Source organism: Nerophis lumbriciformis, linkage group LG10 (assembly GCF_033978685.3).
Source record: "Nerophis lumbriciformis linkage group LG10, RoL_Nlum_v2.1, whole genome shotgun sequence".
Taxonomy (NCBI): domain Eukaryota; kingdom Metazoa; phylum Chordata; class Actinopteri; order Syngnathiformes; family Syngnathidae; genus Nerophis; species Nerophis lumbriciformis.
The window spans coordinates 12999755-13019413 of NC_084557.2; the positions used below are offsets into that span (position 1 = coordinate 12999755).

The 19659-nt window shown below is 35.7% G+C and overlaps 1 protein-coding gene across 2 annotated transcripts in view; it reads left to right on the plus strand.

Annotated features, from left to right (window-relative positions):
* Positions 1–305: 305 nt before the first annotated feature.
* Positions 306–19659, plus strand: part of nup93 (nucleoporin 93) — a 57893-nt gene continuing 38539 nt past the window's right edge. For both annotated transcript variants that reach the window (XM_061970243.1, XM_061970244.1), the window contains exons 1-3: positions 306–472; positions 7706–7888; positions 8088–8205. In XM_061970243.1, the coding sequence (XP_061826227.1) occupies positions 7710–7888; positions 8088–8205 (297 nt within the window). In that variant the 5' untranslated portion in view covers positions 306–472; positions 7706–7709. The remainder of the gene's footprint in view (positions 473–7705; positions 7889–8087; positions 8206–19659) is intronic.

A 19659-nucleotide genomic window follows, 5' to 3' on the forward strand; every position in this document is an offset into this window, starting at 1 on the left:
ATTTATAAAAGATAGGGAGGTTTGTGTCATGTTTGGCCTCCTACAGAAACCATATTAAAACAAAAAATATATTTTTTTCCCCTCATCTTTTTCCATTTTTCATACATCTTTGAAAAAGCTCCAGGGAGCCACTAGGGCGGCGCTAAAGAGCCGCATGCGGCTCTAGAGCCGCGGGTTGCCGACCCCTGCCCTAACGGGACATGGATGTTTTGCGAGATCTCGCAAAAGCAGTTTGTATGCAGTATTTTTTCCGACCACGTGGTGGAGTATATAGATTCCCTCTTGGGAAAAGCGAGCAAGTGTGACATCCGGCGCGGTCTTTCAGCCTCGTCCAATCAGCTACGACTTCCGAAGTGCCGGGCCAGATAACATACTTCGCTGCAAGCACGGTTGCTTCTCCTGTTGACGTATTTGGACGTTATTTCATCAACCATTCAGCAGAATTCAGACTGAAATTCGTCCCAAACAACCGGTAAGGGAGCTTGTTTACCTCCAACTGCTACACATATTACACCTTTCTTGAAATTGCTTGTCCATGTGAATTAGCATCAGCATGCTACCCATCCCCATTGATTGCAATACAACGCTAACAGCTACATAATAGCCTGTCTGTAACACGCTAAAGTTGACTAAAACCGCCAATAATGTGACGATTCTTACTTAAATGCATCCTTTGTGCGTCGTGTTGTCACACGTCATGCAAGAACTAGCTCGTGTTGATGTTAGCATTGTGCTAATGTGTCGTTAGCATAACTTATTTCTTTAGTTTATTTCGAACATGAACACACTTACAGTCAGAGGTGGGTAGAGTAGCCAGAAATTGTACTCAAGTAAGAGTACTGTTACTTTAGAGATTTATTACTCAAGTAAAAGTAAGGAGTAGTCACCCAAATATTTACTTGAGTAAAAGTAAAAAGTGTGTTGTGAAAAAACTACTCAAGTACTGAGTAACTGATGAGTAACATACACATAATATATATATATATATATATATATATATATATATATATATATATATACAGTATATAATTTATATTTATTTATTTTGCCGTTTTTGTTTACATGTTAAAGGTGTTTTAATGAATATACATGCATGTTTAACACATATAGATTCCTTTCTTTCATGAAGACAAGAATATAAGTTGGTGTATTACCTGATTCTGATGACTTGCATTGATTGGAATCAGACAGTAGTGCTGATAGCGTCCACGTTTTCAAATGGAGGAGAAAAAAGTTCCTCCTTTCTGTCTAATACCACATGAAAGTGGTTGATTTTTGGCATCTTATTTGTCCAGCTTCCATATTCGTTTTTATACACTTTACAAGAAATACATTGGCGGCAAACTCCGTAGCTTGCTAGCTTGTTTGCGCTGGCTTTCGGAGACTCTTGTTTTGAAAGCGCAGGCGTGATGGAGCGGCACTTTTATTGTGAAGACAGGAACTGTGCAGTCAGTCTTTAGGCTTTTGACGGGATGTACGGTTGAAATAAAAGGGTCTTTTTTCCTTCACACTTTTGATTGATTGATTGCAACTTTTATTAGTAGATTGCACAGTACAGTATATATTCCGTACAATTGACCACTAAATGGTAACACCCCAATAAGTTTTTCAACTTGTTTAAGTCAGGTCATGTGACCGCCTGGCTCTGTTTGATTGGTCCAACGTCACCAGTGACTGCATCTGATTGGTGGAACGGAGTGAACGTCACCAGTGACTGTATTTGTTGAAACGCAGGCACTATGAAGGTCTGTCTGACAGATCAAAACAAACAAAGCGTGCATTAACAGATCGATAAAAAATAGTAGCGAGCTGAATGTAGATAAAAGTAGCGGAGTAAAAGTAGCGTTTCTTCTCTATAAATATACTCAAGTAAAAGTAAAAGTATGTTGCAATAAAACTACTCTTAGAAGTACAATTTATCCCAAAAGTTACTCAAGTAGATGTAACGGAGTAAATGTAGCGCGTTACTACCCACCTCTGCTTACAGTATAATACATCACACAATTTCATATCATTTCACTTTACATCATGTCCGAAAAGGAGTAGGAAGAAGCAAAGCTTGTCCGAGGGTGTTCATTGACAGCTGTTATACTGTGTCTTTTTACTCGGGGCGGAACGATTTGATTCGATACAGAATGTGTGGTTGCCGATACGATTCAGTGGCGAGACTTTGATTGATTGATTGAGACTTTTGTTAGGCACAGTGAAGTACATATTCCGTACAATTCACCACTAAATGGTTACACCCGAATACGTTTTTTCAACTTGTTTAAGTCGGGGTCCACTTAAATTGATTCATGATACAGGTATATACTATCATATATACTATCATCATAATACAGTCATCACACAAGATAATCATCAGGGTATATACATGAATTATTTACATTATTTACAATCCGGGATGTGGGGGGAGGGGGGGGGGGTGATTTGGTTGTTATCACTTCAGTCATCAACAATTGAGAACACAGAAATGGACATTGAAACAGTGTAGATCTGACTTGGTAGGATATGTACAGCAAGTAGTGGACACAGAGAGAGATCAGAAAGCATAAGAAAACGTATCTACATTTGATTATTTACATTTGATTATTAACAATCCGGGGAGGGTGTTAGTTTAGGGTTGAAGTTGCCTGGAGGTGTACTTTTAGTGCGGTTTTGAAGGAGGATAGAGATGCCCTTTCTTTTACACCTGTTGGGAGCGCATTCCACATTGATGTGGCATAGAAAGAGAATGAGTTAAGACCTTTGTTAGATCGGAATCTGGGTTTAACGTGGTTAGTGGAGCTCCCCCTGGTGTTGTGGTTATGGCGGTCATTTACGTTAAGGAAGTAGTTTCGGTATCAGGGAGGTGTAGCGGATTTTATAGACTAGGCTCAGTGCAAGTTGTTTTACTCTGTTTTTTTTTGTTTTTTTAGAACGGTACGATCGGAAATGACTCAGTTATAATTGATTCAGTAACTTTTTAGCATTAAAAAAATCAACCATTGTGACTGGAAAATAAATACTGGACACATTTATTTTAAACAAGATATGAATTAAGAAATTATTGTAATATCGATATAATTTATCCATCCATCCATCCATCCATTTCCGCCCGGGGGCAGCAGCCTAAGCAGAGAAGCCCAGACTTCCCTCTCCCCAGCCACTTCGTCCATCTCCTCCCGGGGGGATCGCAGGCCAAAGGGAAGACCCAGGAAACGTTGGGTAGACTATGTCTCCTGGCTGGCCTGGGAACGCCTCGGGATATAATTTATTTTATCTCAAAATTACCAAACGCCGCTTATTTGTGTTTTTTTTTTTTTTTTTTTTTTTTTTATAAACTGCAGCATTTTTTTCTTTTGGAACTTTATTTATAAACTGCAACATTTACAAACAATCGAGAAATAATGATTTTAAAAATAAGTACAAAAACAGTACAAATCAGTGCCAGGGGGTTGTAAACTCAATAAAGTAAGTAAAATAAAATGATATATATATATATATATATATATATATATATATATATATATATATATATATATATATATATATATATATATATATATATATATATATATATATATATATATTGGAATACAAAGACAATATAACATACATCCATAAACGTGGATGCATATGCAAAAGTGCAATATATTTATCTGTACAGTAATCTATTTATTTATATATGCACCTTATTGATTTTTTTATCCTGCACTACCATGAGCTAATGCAACAACATTTCGTTTTTATCTGTACTGTAAAGTTCAAATTTGAATGACAATAAAAAGGATGTCTAAGTCTAATATATATAACAAAGTGCGAAGCCATAGGCTCACACAAGTTCAGTAAATAAATTTAAATTTGGAACACAGCATCATCGTTTTCACAGCTTTTTGGTTGTTAGAGGTAGAGAGGGTTTTAACGTAGAGTTCTAATTCTTTTTTAAAGGCACAAAAAAACTGGTCGGGTATTGAGAAACTTACATTTATGAATATAAAACTTAGCCAATTGTATAATGAGGTTGCAAAGATAAAGTATACTGTTTCGTCCATATCGCCCAGCCCTACTTGATACTAGGGCTGCAACTAACAACTAATTTGATAATCGATTAATCTGTCGATTATTACTTCGATTAATCGATTAATAATCGGATAAAAGAGACAAACTACATTTCTATCCTTTCCGGTATTTTATTGGAAAAAAAACCAGCATACTGGCACCATACTTATTTTGATTATTGTTTCTCAGCTGTTTGTAATGTTGCAGTTTATAAATACCGGTAAAGGTTTTTAAAAAAAGAAAAAAAAGTAGCCTCTGCGCATGCGCATGGCATAGATCCAACGAATCGATGACTAAATTAATCGCCAACTATTTTAATAATCGTTTTTAATCGATTTAATCGATTAGTTGTTGCAGCCCTACTGGATACTAAACACTGCAGATACAGTTTCCCATATTCCTGTTATTTCTTGCCAGATAATTATGTATACATTAATTATGGATACAAACATGCAAATAAACAACAATTATTGGCCAATGCTTTCACAATATTTATCTGCGTTGAAATGCTGTTTTCATTCATTGTTTTTGCCTTTGCTTGGTTCTAACTGTATATTTTATGGTGTATCTATACAGGTATTGCATTATGATTGTATCTTGAGTATGTTGTTGTAACTTATATTTTAATAAGGACCCCAAGAAGACTAATGGGGATCCTAAATAATTAATAACTATTTAATTCAACTATTTAGATTGAATTAACAAGAATAAACATTTTCTGCTCTCATTTTCAACATTCACATTATTTTCAATAAAAGTACCAAAACCTGCTACCTTTGCTGTTGTTTTTCACCATTCAAATAATACACTGTTGATATCAAAATTAAAGTGCAACCGACATCTCTTCAGGTTGAATTGGCAGTAGATTTACCTGAGATATTAAGTGCAAACAAATTAAATGAGCAGTGCTTTGACCTGCTACTACTCTCATTTTAATAAACACAGAACATCATAATGACATAACGAAAGTGACAGAGGACTTGTTTCGGCGACACACGGACCAAATGGCTGAGGTTGTACTAAAACGAACTTGGAAATGTTAGTGAAGTGTGACCACTTTTTCAGTGATAACTTAAAAAAAACTTTTTCAATAATACTAATATACTGTGGGTGCTTATTACACAGTTTTTAACCTTTTATCTCAAGCTGGTCCATCGGCGAACGTGTTCTGCCGTCACTTCCGTGTTGTTCGTCGTATCCTTTGTTGTTTAAAGTTGTATTACGGCGTTATATTATTGTGTGGTGGCGTTTGTGTTTGTTGTGACTTTTACAATCGTGCCGTAGCTGAAAGTTTTTCTGTTGTAATTTAAAATATTGTCTTGTGGCGTTTGCATTTGTTATAACCTTTCTTGACCATGGTAGGTATCTGACATTTTTGTTTTGATGACGCCACAGACGGGTAGACAGACTTAACGTTTAATGTCCTTTTCATTAAAAGTGCTAAACTTCATATATTGAGTCTGCCGTTCTTAAATCCAATGTTTGCTTTTTTTTAGTATCAATAAAATTGATATATTGCCTTTTAAATTGATGTTGGATGGATATCTATCTTCCAGAAGGCTGACTTTAGTGACAGACTTTAGTTTTACTTATCTGCAGCAGCTCACCAGTAATCCTGCCCTGAATGCGGACTTGCAGGCACTCTACAAATGTCTTTGTGACTGAACTATTGTATTGGTCTCAACTGGCAGAATAAAAACACCCACCAATTTAATCACAAAAAATACATTTTATATCTAAATATTTTTAATCTGACTTTTTATTTTATTTAAACTCCTCTGATATAACATGCACCAAAAAAGGCTCTGCAGACACTTTTTGTTATTTTTTAGTTTGTGGATAAAAAAACGTTTGCCCCTGAAATAATCATTAACATTGTTTTATGTGTTGGTACACATTATTTTACTTGAAATAAGTCATATATTATTCACTACACCACTGATGCTTTGTTTACTGCAGAATGTTTGTAATGACAAGCAAAAAAAACAAAGGAACTTTGAGAGGGAAAATACGTTTTTCTCTTTACCCCCACAAAATGTACCGAAAAAGAAGCAAAACCGTGGCCATAAAACCTAACTTAGCGTGGGTTACTCGACTATTGCACCTCTAGTAGGCACAATTATATACAGTATATGAACAGAATGACAGTTGTCAGCTGTGAGCATATATTACCTCAATCAAACATGGCAGAAATGTCTATTACAAGATACTGCCATAGTAAATATTAGGGATGCAAGGATACTTGCTATAATCCTGCAAGGGACAATTCGCCTTTTATTAAAAAAAGTGATATTAATCGAGATCGGATCATATGAAAAAAAACTAGTACAGAAAATTGACAAATATGCCACATTCATTGTAAACCACATATACAGTACTGGCCAAATATTTGGACACCTTCTCATTCAATGCGTTTTCTTTATTTTCATGACTATTTACATTGTAGATTATCACGGAAGGAATCAAAACTATGAATGAACACATGTGGAGTTATGTACTTAACAAAAAAAGGTGAAATAACTGAAAATCTGTTTTATAGTCTAGTTTCTTCAAAATAGCCGCCCTTTGCTCTGATTACTGCTTTGCACACTCTTCGCATTCTCTCGATGAGCTTCAAGAGGTGCACACACTTCACATGTGTCATAGTTTTGATGCCTTCAGTGACAATCTACAATGTAAATAGTCTTGAAAATAAAGAAAATGCATTGAAATGAGAAGGAAGTGTCCAAACTTTTGACCTGTACTGTAGGTCTTTGGTATTATGCTACATGCAGCAGGCATATGAAAGAATTGGAGTCCTACATGCACAAAACACAAGCCCATGGACATGCATTTTGTATAGACTGTTGTCATAGTCCAGGAAAGCGTTATCTGTAAAACTACATTTGATTCAAAACAAAAATATCATGGCCAAAGCCAGATCAGAGGAAATGGACTGATGACGCCTTTTTTTTCGGACTATAAGTCGCAGTTTTTTTCATAGTTTGGCCGGGGGTGCGACTTATACTCAAGAGCGACTTATGTGTGAAATTATTAACAAATTACCGTAAAATATCAAATAATAATATTTAGCTCATTCACGTAAGAGACTAGACGTATAAGATTTCATGGGATTTAGCGATTAGGAGTGACAGATTGTTTGGTAAACGTATAGCATGTTCTATATGTTGTAGTTATTTGAACGACTCTTACCATAATATGTTACGTTAACATACCAGGCACGTTCTCAGTTGGTTATTTATGCCTCATATAACGTACACTTATTCAGCCTGTTGTTCACTATTCTTTATTTATTTTAAATTGCCTTTCAAATGTCTATTCTTGGTGTTGGCTTTTATCAAATACATTTCCCCCAAAAATGCGACTTATACTCCAGTGCGACTTATATATGTTTTTTTCCTTCTTTATTATGCATTTCCGGCCGGTGCGACTTATACTCCGGAGCGACTTATACTCTGAAAAATACGGTATATGTTATTGTATATCATATGTTCACAATTGCAGGATTCATAATGTCCAAAACAGAGCAGGAAATAGCAGATCTTATTTTATCCCACCCCTAACTTGTATTTCCTGTGTTAACATGGTACCAGGGTACCACTTTTTAATGACCGTTATTAAATTGTTAACATTTTGTCACCTTCCATAAAAATCTGACTTACAGGGGCATGGATGCAGAGGGCTTTGGGGAGCTGCTGCAGCAGGCCGAGCAGCTGGCTGCAGAGACTGAGGCGGTGTCAGAGCTGCCACATGTTGAGAGGAACCTTCAGGAGATCCAACAGGCTGGAGAGAGGCTTCGTTCTCGCACGCTCACCCGCACTTCGCAGGATGCTGCCGACGTAAAAGCGTAAGGAATATGCTCCAAATATACTCACACATGATATTTATGGCTCATTGTTGTGTATTTGTCTTAGAAATCAGACAACAGACGTATAAATGTACTGTAATGTCATGGGTAAATAAAGCATCTATGGCGTCCTCTAGTGGACATCTGTTCTTTGTTGACTCACTGTCGCATTCATTAATGGAGCACTACTCTCTTTCAGGTCTATTCTCCTTGGATCCAGAGGTTTGGACATCTTTCACATTTCTCAGAGACTTGAGACTTTAAGTGCAGCTACTACCTTTGAGCCCCTTGAGCCAGTTAAAGACACTGACATACAGGTAAGGCACACGCAAGTTCACCTGTCTCTAAACATGTGTTGACACAACTTAAGGTACTCTATAATGTTGCACATTTTCATTGGGTTGCTGTGTAAAAAATAGTTTGTGACCATTTTTCAAAGCAATTTTCCACGCTATTCGCCCCCTAACGATTGGCGAAAAATTAAACCAATCCCTGCAAATTATGCAGGGCCTTGCAACTTTGTCCAATCCCTGCAATTTCCCAGCACATTTTTGCCAATTGAATTTGTCCCAGCAGCACTCAAACGCAACGTAACTGTCTAACCAATCAAATGTCTTCCTGCCTGGCTTTAGTCTTCACGTCCTCGTTTAAGTTGACACAGAGATTCACTCATTCACCCATTTACCAACATAAATCACAACTGTAGATTGCCCTCAACAGCTAGCCAATATTCTCACTGAAACCATGTGCTAAGTAATTGAATATAGACACAAGTTTACGATTAGGGATGTCACGGTATAAACATTTCTTATGGTTATTGTGAACAAAATGATCTCAGTTATTATTATCGCGGTATTTTTAAATGTGATCAAAATTTTCAAAAAGTAGAAATCTTTTAAAAAACACAAACACATTCAAAATGATTTACATTGTAGAAGAAACATTATTATAGATAAGAACACTGTTTCTTGTAGAAATGTAATGTGCATATGAAAGCAACACAAGCTTTATAAATAAAGTATAATGGCAGAAACAAAATAATAACATAAATTAAAAAAATAAATGTGAAAACTGTGCAAGATGGCACCTTTATAGATGTAGGAGATGAACAAAACAAATGTAAACATTTTGTAAGATGGCACTTGATGGCCATAAGCCATTACTGCACTTTTTGTCCAGTTAGATAAAAATAGTGTTCATATATGAGATCTAGTCTTACACATAGGGCTGCACGTTTATGGCCAAAATAATAATCATGACTATTCATTATGTTAGGTAAAACAGAGTTGGGGTGAGGTGTGAACGCGACGCCATCATGTAATTTGTAATGTCTAATAAAAAGGCTATAGGCACGTTATCTATACAATCGGAGGGTTGCTGGTTACTGGTGTTCAATCCCCACCTTCTACCATCCGAGTCACGTCCGTTGTGTCCTTGGGCAAGACACTTCACCCCTTGCTCCTGATGGCTGCTGGTTAGCGCCTTGCATGGCAGCTCCCGCCATCAGTGTGTGAATGTGTGTGTGAATGGGTGAATGTGGAAATACTGTCAAAGCGCTTTGAGTACCTTGAAGGTAGAAAAGCGCTATACAAGTATAACCCATTTATCATTTATTTATTTAAAAACAAATATTAGTGTTTTTATTTATTAATAGTATCAATGTGTCAGCTTTTTTTCATTACATGATGCCTTTATCTCTATTTTTACATTTTCAAAAGACATAGGTATTCTTTTAGGTTATGTACATTTTGTCTACATTTACATGTATGTACATGTTGTATCAGGACTGATCCCTTAAGAGTTTGAGCAGAAATTGTCGTATAATAATTAACAATACACCATAAAACATTAACAACATGCTATGTCACAAGTGTTTTTTAAGTAATAACTTTGTGACATCAAAAACCCATAAGTAATGTAAAAAAACATGTTTACTTTTTGATGTCAATATAAAACCCAAAACAGTTTGGTTAATGAAAATAAAGTCTAATAAATAAGCTTTGTTCTTCTCCAACAACACCATGTGCTACAGTGCAACAGTTTGGCCAAAAAAATAAACAGGAGTGATACTACTCGCAGCTTATACACAAATTTTGTACCTCTCTGTGTTGATACTTAGCTACCTGCGTTCAATAGCTCGTATTAATATTATTGGAACACTAACAAAGTTAACAGTTAAATAAAGGACAAGTGAGCATCCCAGTAATCAAATGAAATACTTTATAAAGAAGTTGTGGCAACGTTCCCGACACATCGCCTGCTGCATGTTTCCTCACCTCATTACATTAACTCTCAGTCACTGCAGGTGAGAGAAGGACACTATGTTGAGGAAATGAAAGCAACTTTAAATATTTTTCTCCTCCACTGTATACTGTAACCTATACATGCTACAGATCAATGCAATACTGTATATACAGGGTTTTATGGGCTCGTAACAGAAGACTAGGGTTTCGACTTGGAGAGAGAAGGCATGGTATGAATTTGACACCTGCGTTACAATACCTTTAGTGTGGGACAAATGTGTATGTCTCCAATTTTGTCCACACCTGTCGCCATCTAATAACAGCAGTGCTCCCTTAAACACACGCAGAGACTCTACACTATGGAAGTGGAAGCGAGGGAAATAAAATGAAACGAAGCCTTTGGCTGCGTTTACTCGGAGGGAACATCTCCAGAGGAAAGTCTGCGTAGTTGATTTCTGCCATGTTTTCTCGAGCCAAACGACGCCAGTGCGCATGCGGCGACTTTGTTTCCAGGAAGCAGGCAGTGTTGCCTAAAATGCATTAAAAATGAAGTTTTTTCGGTAATTAAACAGTTTTACTAACCGTGTTGAATTTTACAGCGGTTTATCATTATACCGTTTTCCGTTACATCCCTATTTACTATAGACTTTTTAAGTTTCAAAACAAGCACGAATGTGCACGAGAATGTCTGGATGGGTGGATAGAGTAAAGAATATATTGAACATAACTTTAAAAGGCATGTATGTACGTATACAGTATCTCACAAAAGTGAGTACATACTTCAACAATTTTTACTATAGATAATATTCTACAGGATATTAGAAATAAAGCTTGGATTATATATATCCAAAGTGGTTATACAAAGTGTCATTTCTATCGCAATGTCCTTTTACATTATATGTATTGTTTACTCGTCTTCAGCATGAGTAAATATTTAACTGTAAATATTTTTATTTTTTGTCTTGGTATGTAAAGGCTGAGTTATAATTTTTGTATTTTCCTTGCAGTAATACTAGTGTACTTTGCTGTGATGAATAATATTTTTGTCAATGTTGTATAGTTGCTTGGTTCTTTGTTTGTATCTTTGTTTATATTTGTTCATTAATTACTCTTCCTTAAGCAAATTTCCAAATCTTAATTATAGAGGGAAATCACAACTATTTATTGTAACTTTCACGTTCTCCCATAACTCTATTTTCACAAATACCTAAAAGAGAACCTGCACCTTCCAACGTAATTTTTGGAAAGAACATCTGCAAATTTAGTCATGTCAAAAAGGGCCCGGGAGGGACTGTTAAATTGTCGTCAATGTTCAAAAACAAATGATTTAAGATGCAGATAAATAATATTTTTTTGGATGTGTTAAAATCCTTTGCTTTTTGGGTAAAGGATTACAAAAAAATGCTTAAAAAAATGATTACACATTCATAACATCACAAGGGGATGTTATCTTAATGAAATAATTAAATGCCTATTTTTTTATACTATAAAATATGCATATAACACTTGCTAAGCTGATTATGAATTCAGCTTTACACATTAATAAACAATTACAAGATACAATATTGTCCTTACAAAATGTGCAGATACATGTCTTGTTAATGCATTGTCTGGTGGAAAATATTAGGTGAATTGACTTGTGAGACAGCGCCCATGGTTGCATTCATAGCTGCAGCGCTCTTTTTGTCCTGCAGATGGCGTCATAAAACCACTTACTAATAACACATTAACAAAAACAAATTATTTGAAGCAAAATGCTGAACTACGAGGATGCAAGGGTGTACTGCTTTGTGAAAGGGGAAAAGAAGTGAGATGTGTTCAATGCTGGTGCTGCGTCATGGCAATATTATGCCGCCATTTTGTTTTATATCTGGTCCCAGACAGGATGCACTTTCTGTCTCAGTTGCCCACATCGTTCTGTTGTTTCCAGAAGCACTGGAAGCATCATCCAGCTATGACGTGGAGTATTTTTCCAACACTTTCTACACTAAGTCCATCAGAAAAAGGCAACCTTATGACGTCTTTGTGCTGCAAGACACCATTACATTACCAATAAAGCTTCAGGTTGGTCTGTCCATCAATTGGAGTTTTTCCAGATCATTAATGTCCTGGTTTGTGAAGGGACAAGTGGTAGTAAATGGATGGATGGATGGATGGATGGATGGATTGATTGATCAGAATCAGAACTAGCTTTATTGGCAAAGTATGTTTAACACATAAGGAATTTGATTCGGTATCTGCTGACAGGCATAATAAAGTGTCAGCACATTTAATCTATCATAACTTTCCACATACTAAACTGATTTCAGCTTAGTTTGGCAACAATTTCACTGGTGGGCATAAATACAGTACAATAATCTTCGAATCACAAAATACTATTATTAATAGTATATAATATACTATTAATAAATGTCACTCTTACTCATGAAAAGTAATCCTCTTTGATCCGTTCTCCACGATCTGCCGATTTGAGCAAGAATATTCAGATCGATGATCTGGCATTGTATTTCCTCCTTGTTTCTGCTGCTGAAATACGAGTAGATGCCCCTTTTAAAATGGCTGCTGAATTTCCTGCGCCCCAAAGGCCAATGCGGTGTTTATAAATATGATGTGTATGGGCAGCATGCCCAGAGACAGAAACAGATCCAACAAAGCAACCACTAGAGTCGACTCCATCCTAGGCTGCCCACCAGCTGTTGGCCAATTTCAGACAATATGTGTCTAATTTGGGTGCAGGCTGTGACAAGCGCATCATCTATAAGCCGCTTCAATGTCACTAATTCTCACCACCATGGCATAAAATAAACTACCGTATTTATAAGGGGCACTTAAAATCTGTATGGATTAATTCTGGTTGTGCTTACTGACCTCAAAGCAATTTAATTTGGTACATGGTGTAATAACTGATCAGTAGATGGCAGTTACACAATAAATACGTGTGGAATGCAGGATGACGCATGTTCGATTGACATCATGGTAAAGGTTTACCCAAAGTGTTTTGCGCAGTTCTGCCATTGTAGTCCGACGATGTAGTAAATAAGCTCCCTTCTTTTTCTCTATCCTCTTGATGTGGGGCATTCATCCCCAGCTGTTGCCATTGCTAACATAAAGTAGCATACAGTACTAACTTATATCTGCTATGTAAGCACTAAAAACTACCAGTACAACAAAGATAACAGGGAGAAGATGCTGTCAAAGTAGAGTCCTGTAAATAAGACTACCCACAAAATGGTGCATTCTGAAGAGACGATCAGAAAGCATCTTAAAACGATCTTTAGAACATAGTCTATGCCAGTGTTTCTTAACCATGGGGCCGAGGCCCGTTGTTGGCCTCGGGGTTATGAGGTCTTTTCTTTTATAGTACAATTGATTATTTATTTTTGTGATCAGTCTGACCTAATCCTTGATAGTAATCTTTGATTTACACAACATGCTTTAATATCATTTGACAAGGTTGTAGATACATTTATTGAATATGATTAAAATTGTGAGTAAATAGTTTACTACTTCAGTGTTAATGTTTAAGTGGGCCCCAGACCCCTCTAGTTGGTTGAAACTTATTTCTAAAATGTATACAGTATCAATATGATATATCACATATTTTCTTTACAACATGTCCAAAAAGGAATAGGAAGAAGCAAGGCTTATCTAATCCTCCTCCTTTTTCTCTTCATAGCAATCACTAACACATACTTCCTGTTCTCAATTTGTACTCAATTTACATCAATAAATATATCAGCTCTTCTCATAAATAGTTAAATCAGTTATGATTCACTTGATGAGATGGATAATATTTCATTTTCAATAAATTCATGACGTTTATCATTATTATTCTTATTTGAACTTTGTAAACACTTTAAGTTTGAACAGCCTCTTAAACTGGATCATATTAGTACATTATTTGATTGCTTCAGGAGGTAGTCACCTGAAATCTTTTTCACTTCACAGGTGTGCTTGAAGCTCATCGAGAGAATGCCAAGCAGTAATCAGAGCAAAGGGTGGCTATTTTGAAGAAACTAGAATATAAAACATGTTTTCAGTTATTTCACATTTTTTTGTTAAGTACATAACTCCACATGCGTTCATTCATAGTTTTGACGCCTTTAGTGACAATCTACAATGTAAATAGTCATGAAGATAAAGAAAACGTATTGAATGAGGAGAAGGTGTGTCCAAACTTTTGGCCTGTACTGTATATTTATATATACATATATGTATACATGTATGTGTGTATATTAGGGGTGTAAAAAATAATCAGTACAAACTGATAACCGATTTTAACTTTAGAGATCTGAATACATCGTTTGGCGAGCCTCTGGATCGACCTGTATATAGTAAGGATCGGTCGATGTCCGGTTGCAAAGTCATCAATCGGTTGATTGTTGATCTGATACAAAATATGGCTGCTCTATTCTTGCAAGCCATCTGTGATGACGCAATACGAGAGTACCGACAGAGCAACATAGCAGACAGCACCAAAAGAGTTTACAAACATTGCACCCCCGAATATTAAATCTAAAGCGTGGTAAACAATTGGATACTACAAAAAAAATGCTCAGTTGGAAAAAGTATGGCCATTTGTAACGTTTGGAAAGCAGTGCTAAAGTAACGACTAATCTGAGCACTCAAGCCGGCGATGAGAGAGCTAAGGATACTAATGCTAGCTGACGCAGCAACTGGCAAGACAAGAGGACAATCATTTGAAAGACTTCCAGCTCCAACTTCGCCACAACTCTGCGAGGTAATCACAGCGTCTATTACACTGTTCATTGTACTAAAGACCAAGCTCAGAGCTGCCAAGCCTGCGAGTTTATTTGACCCTTTCTCACGCCACACTTGACATTTCTTACACTTATATTTACCCCTTTACTACTGTAAAATATATATATATATATATATATAACACTCTAATGTCCTCAACGTACAAGCGGTACTGCTGTGAGCCTTTCCTCACAGGCGGTCCCCCGTCTACTGAATGTCTGCCCTTAGACAGCTTGTACTGAAAACACATTTCCTTGTACTTTTAAATGCAATGACAATGAAGTCCATTCCATTCTCGTCAGAGTAGAGAGGAGACGCACACCCCCTCTGTGCAAAGTTGCTGCTGTTTCTCCCTCGGTTGAGACGTCAACGTTTCATCACTGTCATGCTTCCAACAAAAACAAACCTATCATTCATGTCAATGAGACAGTCATTAGATTTAATTTTTGTTCTTGAATATCACAACCATTCAGTTTTTTTAATCAAATTTGACACTGTAACATTTAACAATGTAAAACAAATACAAGTAAACTAAAAATTAATTTAGAGTTTTATCATAATTTGCATTTTTTAGCTCACATCTTCTTTTCTTTAAGTTTATGGATTTAAAGTTGATAGTTCTACTATTTGCTAATCATACAGGAACCGCTTGTTTTGTATGAGTCCATTTAAAAAATAAACACATGGCATTGTTCTGACATGATACATTTAATTTTATTTTCACTATGCAAAGCTTACATCTGCATCGAATCGCATCGTAAAGGTTTAAAAAATATTGTTAGTGAATCGTATCATAACGCATATATCAAGATTTATATCAAATCATCATTTAAGGTAAAGATGCACACCATTAGTATGTATTTATGCATGTATGTATATGTGTGTATTTACATACCATATTTTTCGGACTATAAGGTGCACTTAAAATCCTTTCATTTTCTCAAAAACAACTGTGCGCTTTATAACCCGGTGTGCCTAATGTACTGAATAATTCTGGTTGTGCTTACTGATCTCGAAGCTATTTTATTTGGTACATGGTGTAATGATAAGTGTAACCGGTAGATGGTAGTCACACTTAAGAGATACGTGTAGACTGCAAGATGATGCCAGTAAACAACAGCAAAACTTTAAATGTTCTATTGAGAATATAGAACGTTACACACGATTACAACAATACTAGCAAATTATACATGTATTAACTATATGAGGATGTGTTATTATGTTTACTTTAGTTAAATGCTTTAAACATTTTCAGTTGGAGTATATATTTTCAAAGTATGGATTTAAATTGGGATCGAATCGGAGGCCAAAAAAATTTGATCGGATCGGAGGCCAATAATATTGTTTGGGACATCCTCAGTCAGTTTTGTTATTAGGAAAATGTGCTAATGGTATTGCATAAGGAATCGATAAACATTCAGGTTGAAGTAGTTATGCTTTGAAACATTGTACATATTGATTTAGTGGCAGCACTTCGCTAGTTTTGTAATATTTGGCAAGTTTTTGATTTTCCCAGAGCTAATTTTCTCTATTTCCTCTGCAGTGGGCATTTGTGATTTGCATAACAGGGCTTTTTTTTCTGAAATTTGTAACTGACAAAAGAAATAAACCAAAAACAAGTGTCCACTGTTGGGTTCAGGAGGATGTTCACCTGTCTACATTTGTGGTAACTTATCACAACCGTAGCTGCGTAGACCATCCTTTTTATTTGATCTTTCTTCTTGCTCACTCTTATCAAATTTCATTCTTCTCCTTTCATTGTTTTTTTCCTCCTCCCCACTTCTATCTTCCTCGCCACTTGGTGAGCCGGATGTAAGTTAGCCTGTGTGCTTCTAACCAACTGATTGACTGGTAGTGCACTTAGCTTTTGGCAGCATCGGAGTACACGTACTCACACAATCTAATTGACAAGATTCACTTCCTCTTTGTGTGGAGGAAAACCACAACTCCACTTCAGCAACTAGATTCCAGGAAAGTGGTGAGAACTGTTAGCGTTTCGTATAACAATATCCAAGCTATAAAGCCACCCATCCTCCATCTATACACTTGCTATGATTGTATTTTACCCTGTTTAGGGTTGTGGGGAGCGGGAGCCTATCCCAGCACACTCTGGCTATATGTAAGTCTATAAATCATATGATTTTTTTGTGACGTATAATGCAAGACAGAAGTGTAGCTGAGCATTTTGGTAGTATATTATTTGTATATTGTGTTTACTTATTATACTTGACACAATCCAATGGCAGAGGGTAATAGAGCTGTATCAAAAAAATTAATTGATGTTGGCACTCTGTATACATTTTCCCAAAATGATCACAGTTGTCATTATTATCACAGTACTGTATTGGTAAATGTGCTCTAAATGTGTCTTGTATCCATGTTAGCATTTATGCTAGCTAGTGATTCACACGCTAGCTGTTTCTCCAGGAAATAAGCAGTATCACTGAATTTTGCAAAGTGCTTTAATCAATCACGATTTTACAAAAATTACAATTTAAACCTGTAATAATAATCATCAGGAATTTTATCGCATATTATTATTATAACAGTACTCCTTATTTGCCCAGTGCGGGGTGTGACACAGCATGGTTCTAAGTGATGTCGTTGTCTAATTTGCATAACTTTCCATATTGCAATACTCCGTGATAGTGCAAGGATGGGTAAAAAGGAGCGTTTTGATTTGTGTCATAAATAATGAGCGACATCATCTCACGTTTTACTTTACACTTTAACTTTCAGGTGTTGGTTTAATTTTGTGCAGCAGTAGGTATTTTTACGCAATTCTTACATCATGCACGAGTGATTTAAAAAAAACGTCATGTTTTTTGGGTTCCATGTACAGTAAGTTTTTGCTAATTTTAGAACTAATGTACACATCACTGTACGTCAGATAAATCATTATACAAATAAACAAATGTGTTATAACGCACAATCTAGTCAGCTGTGGTATGTACGTATGAGGTGTCTTAAGAAGCGAAGGTATGCCATTTAATGTAGAAGCAACACCGACAGTCCCATTTAATGTGTTTGTGAGATGTCATAGTGACGAATGTTGGAGACCCCTGAGCTATATGTTATTGAATGAATGAATGAATGAAATAAGTTCATTTCGATCATATAATCAACCATCAACCATTTTGTATGACCAGTTTAACGGTACAGATTATACATATTTAACAATCATACACATTTACACACAAAAATAAAATAAAATGAAAAGAATGACCGAAAAAGCCAAAACTTATATTTGCCTATCCTATACATTCACTGAAAATGTGATTGCCTGGAACATCAACGTTAAAAAAAAAATCAATAGGATGAAAGTAATTGTTACTATATTTTATAATTTTCAATTATTTCACCTTTCATGGTTTTCTTAAATTTAACAAAGAACTACATGTCTTCAACTCATCACTGAGCTTGTTCCACCATTTAACTCCTAAAACTGAAATACATTTGTATTTTATATTCGTTCTTACTTTACCTATTTCAAAAATCAATATCCCCCGTAAATTATAGTTTTCTCCTCTTAATTGAAATAACCTAAAAATACAAGCTGGAAGGTTGTTGTTCTTTACTCGAAACATAATTTTAATTGTTGTTAAAAAGACAATATCTGAAAATTTTAACACATTAGAACTTATAAATAATGGACTGGTATGTTCATAGTAGCACGCTTTGTGTATTATTCTAATGACCCTTGTTTTGAAGTTTAATGAATGGGTCTATGTTTGTTCTATAAACATTTCCCCAAACTTCAACACAATATGTTAAATATGGAAAAATAAAATAATAGTATAACATATGCAGACATTTCTTATTCAGCATGTGTCTTACTTTATAAAGAATAGCAATGGATTTGCGTCAATTACAACAAGCTAAATACCCACACTCTCTTTGTTTGCTTAAATGCCCCATTGCTGGTTACTTGGGATGTAACGATATGAAAATGTCATATTATGGTTGTTGTGACCAGAATTATTACGGTTATTATTATCGCTGTATTGTTGAATGTGCTCAAAAGTACTTATACACACACTGAAATAGGTCTGGGCCGATGACACATTTTATTGTGACGCTTTACGTGACGTCACGAGAGGTCACTTCCTGTTGAACACCTCTGTCTGTTTAAACTCGACACTGTGGAGTATATACCGATCACTTTGTTCAAAGACATCAAAGCCTTTTTGTTCAATGTGAATACAGTATCTCAGTTGTTTTGGAAAGTAATGTGTTTGTACATGTTTGGATTGGGTTTTGACGTTTCTTAATGGGGAAAGACGTTAATGTGTTTTGTTTTCATTTTAGCATTTAAGCTAGCTAGCGAGGTTGTCAATCACGGTTTTTTGACCATTTTAATTAAGTGTGGTAATACTAACCGTTGGGAGTTATTATTACGGTTTATGTGCATGTAGTACAAACGCCTGCAGCTGCTGTAATTGATGCAAAGAGGGACAGCTCTTGCAGCCCGTAACAACGCATACACATGGCGATTAAATGAGGCTCGCAAAGTTATTGAGTTCATTTTCATTTATCGTTCAATTAATTTGACTTGTCAAATATTGGCCCAGGTCTACACTGCAATCTTTTGACCAAGTTATTTAAAAAATAAAATGAAATAAAAATAAAACTAATAGACACACTGTTAGAAAACTCACTATTTTGCATGTTTTTTTTTTTACTTCAACTTTACTGATAGTGTTTTAGTCTTAGTTTTAATGGCTAAGATTTAATGTTGTAAATATTGGGTTGTAATGTAGCGCTTTA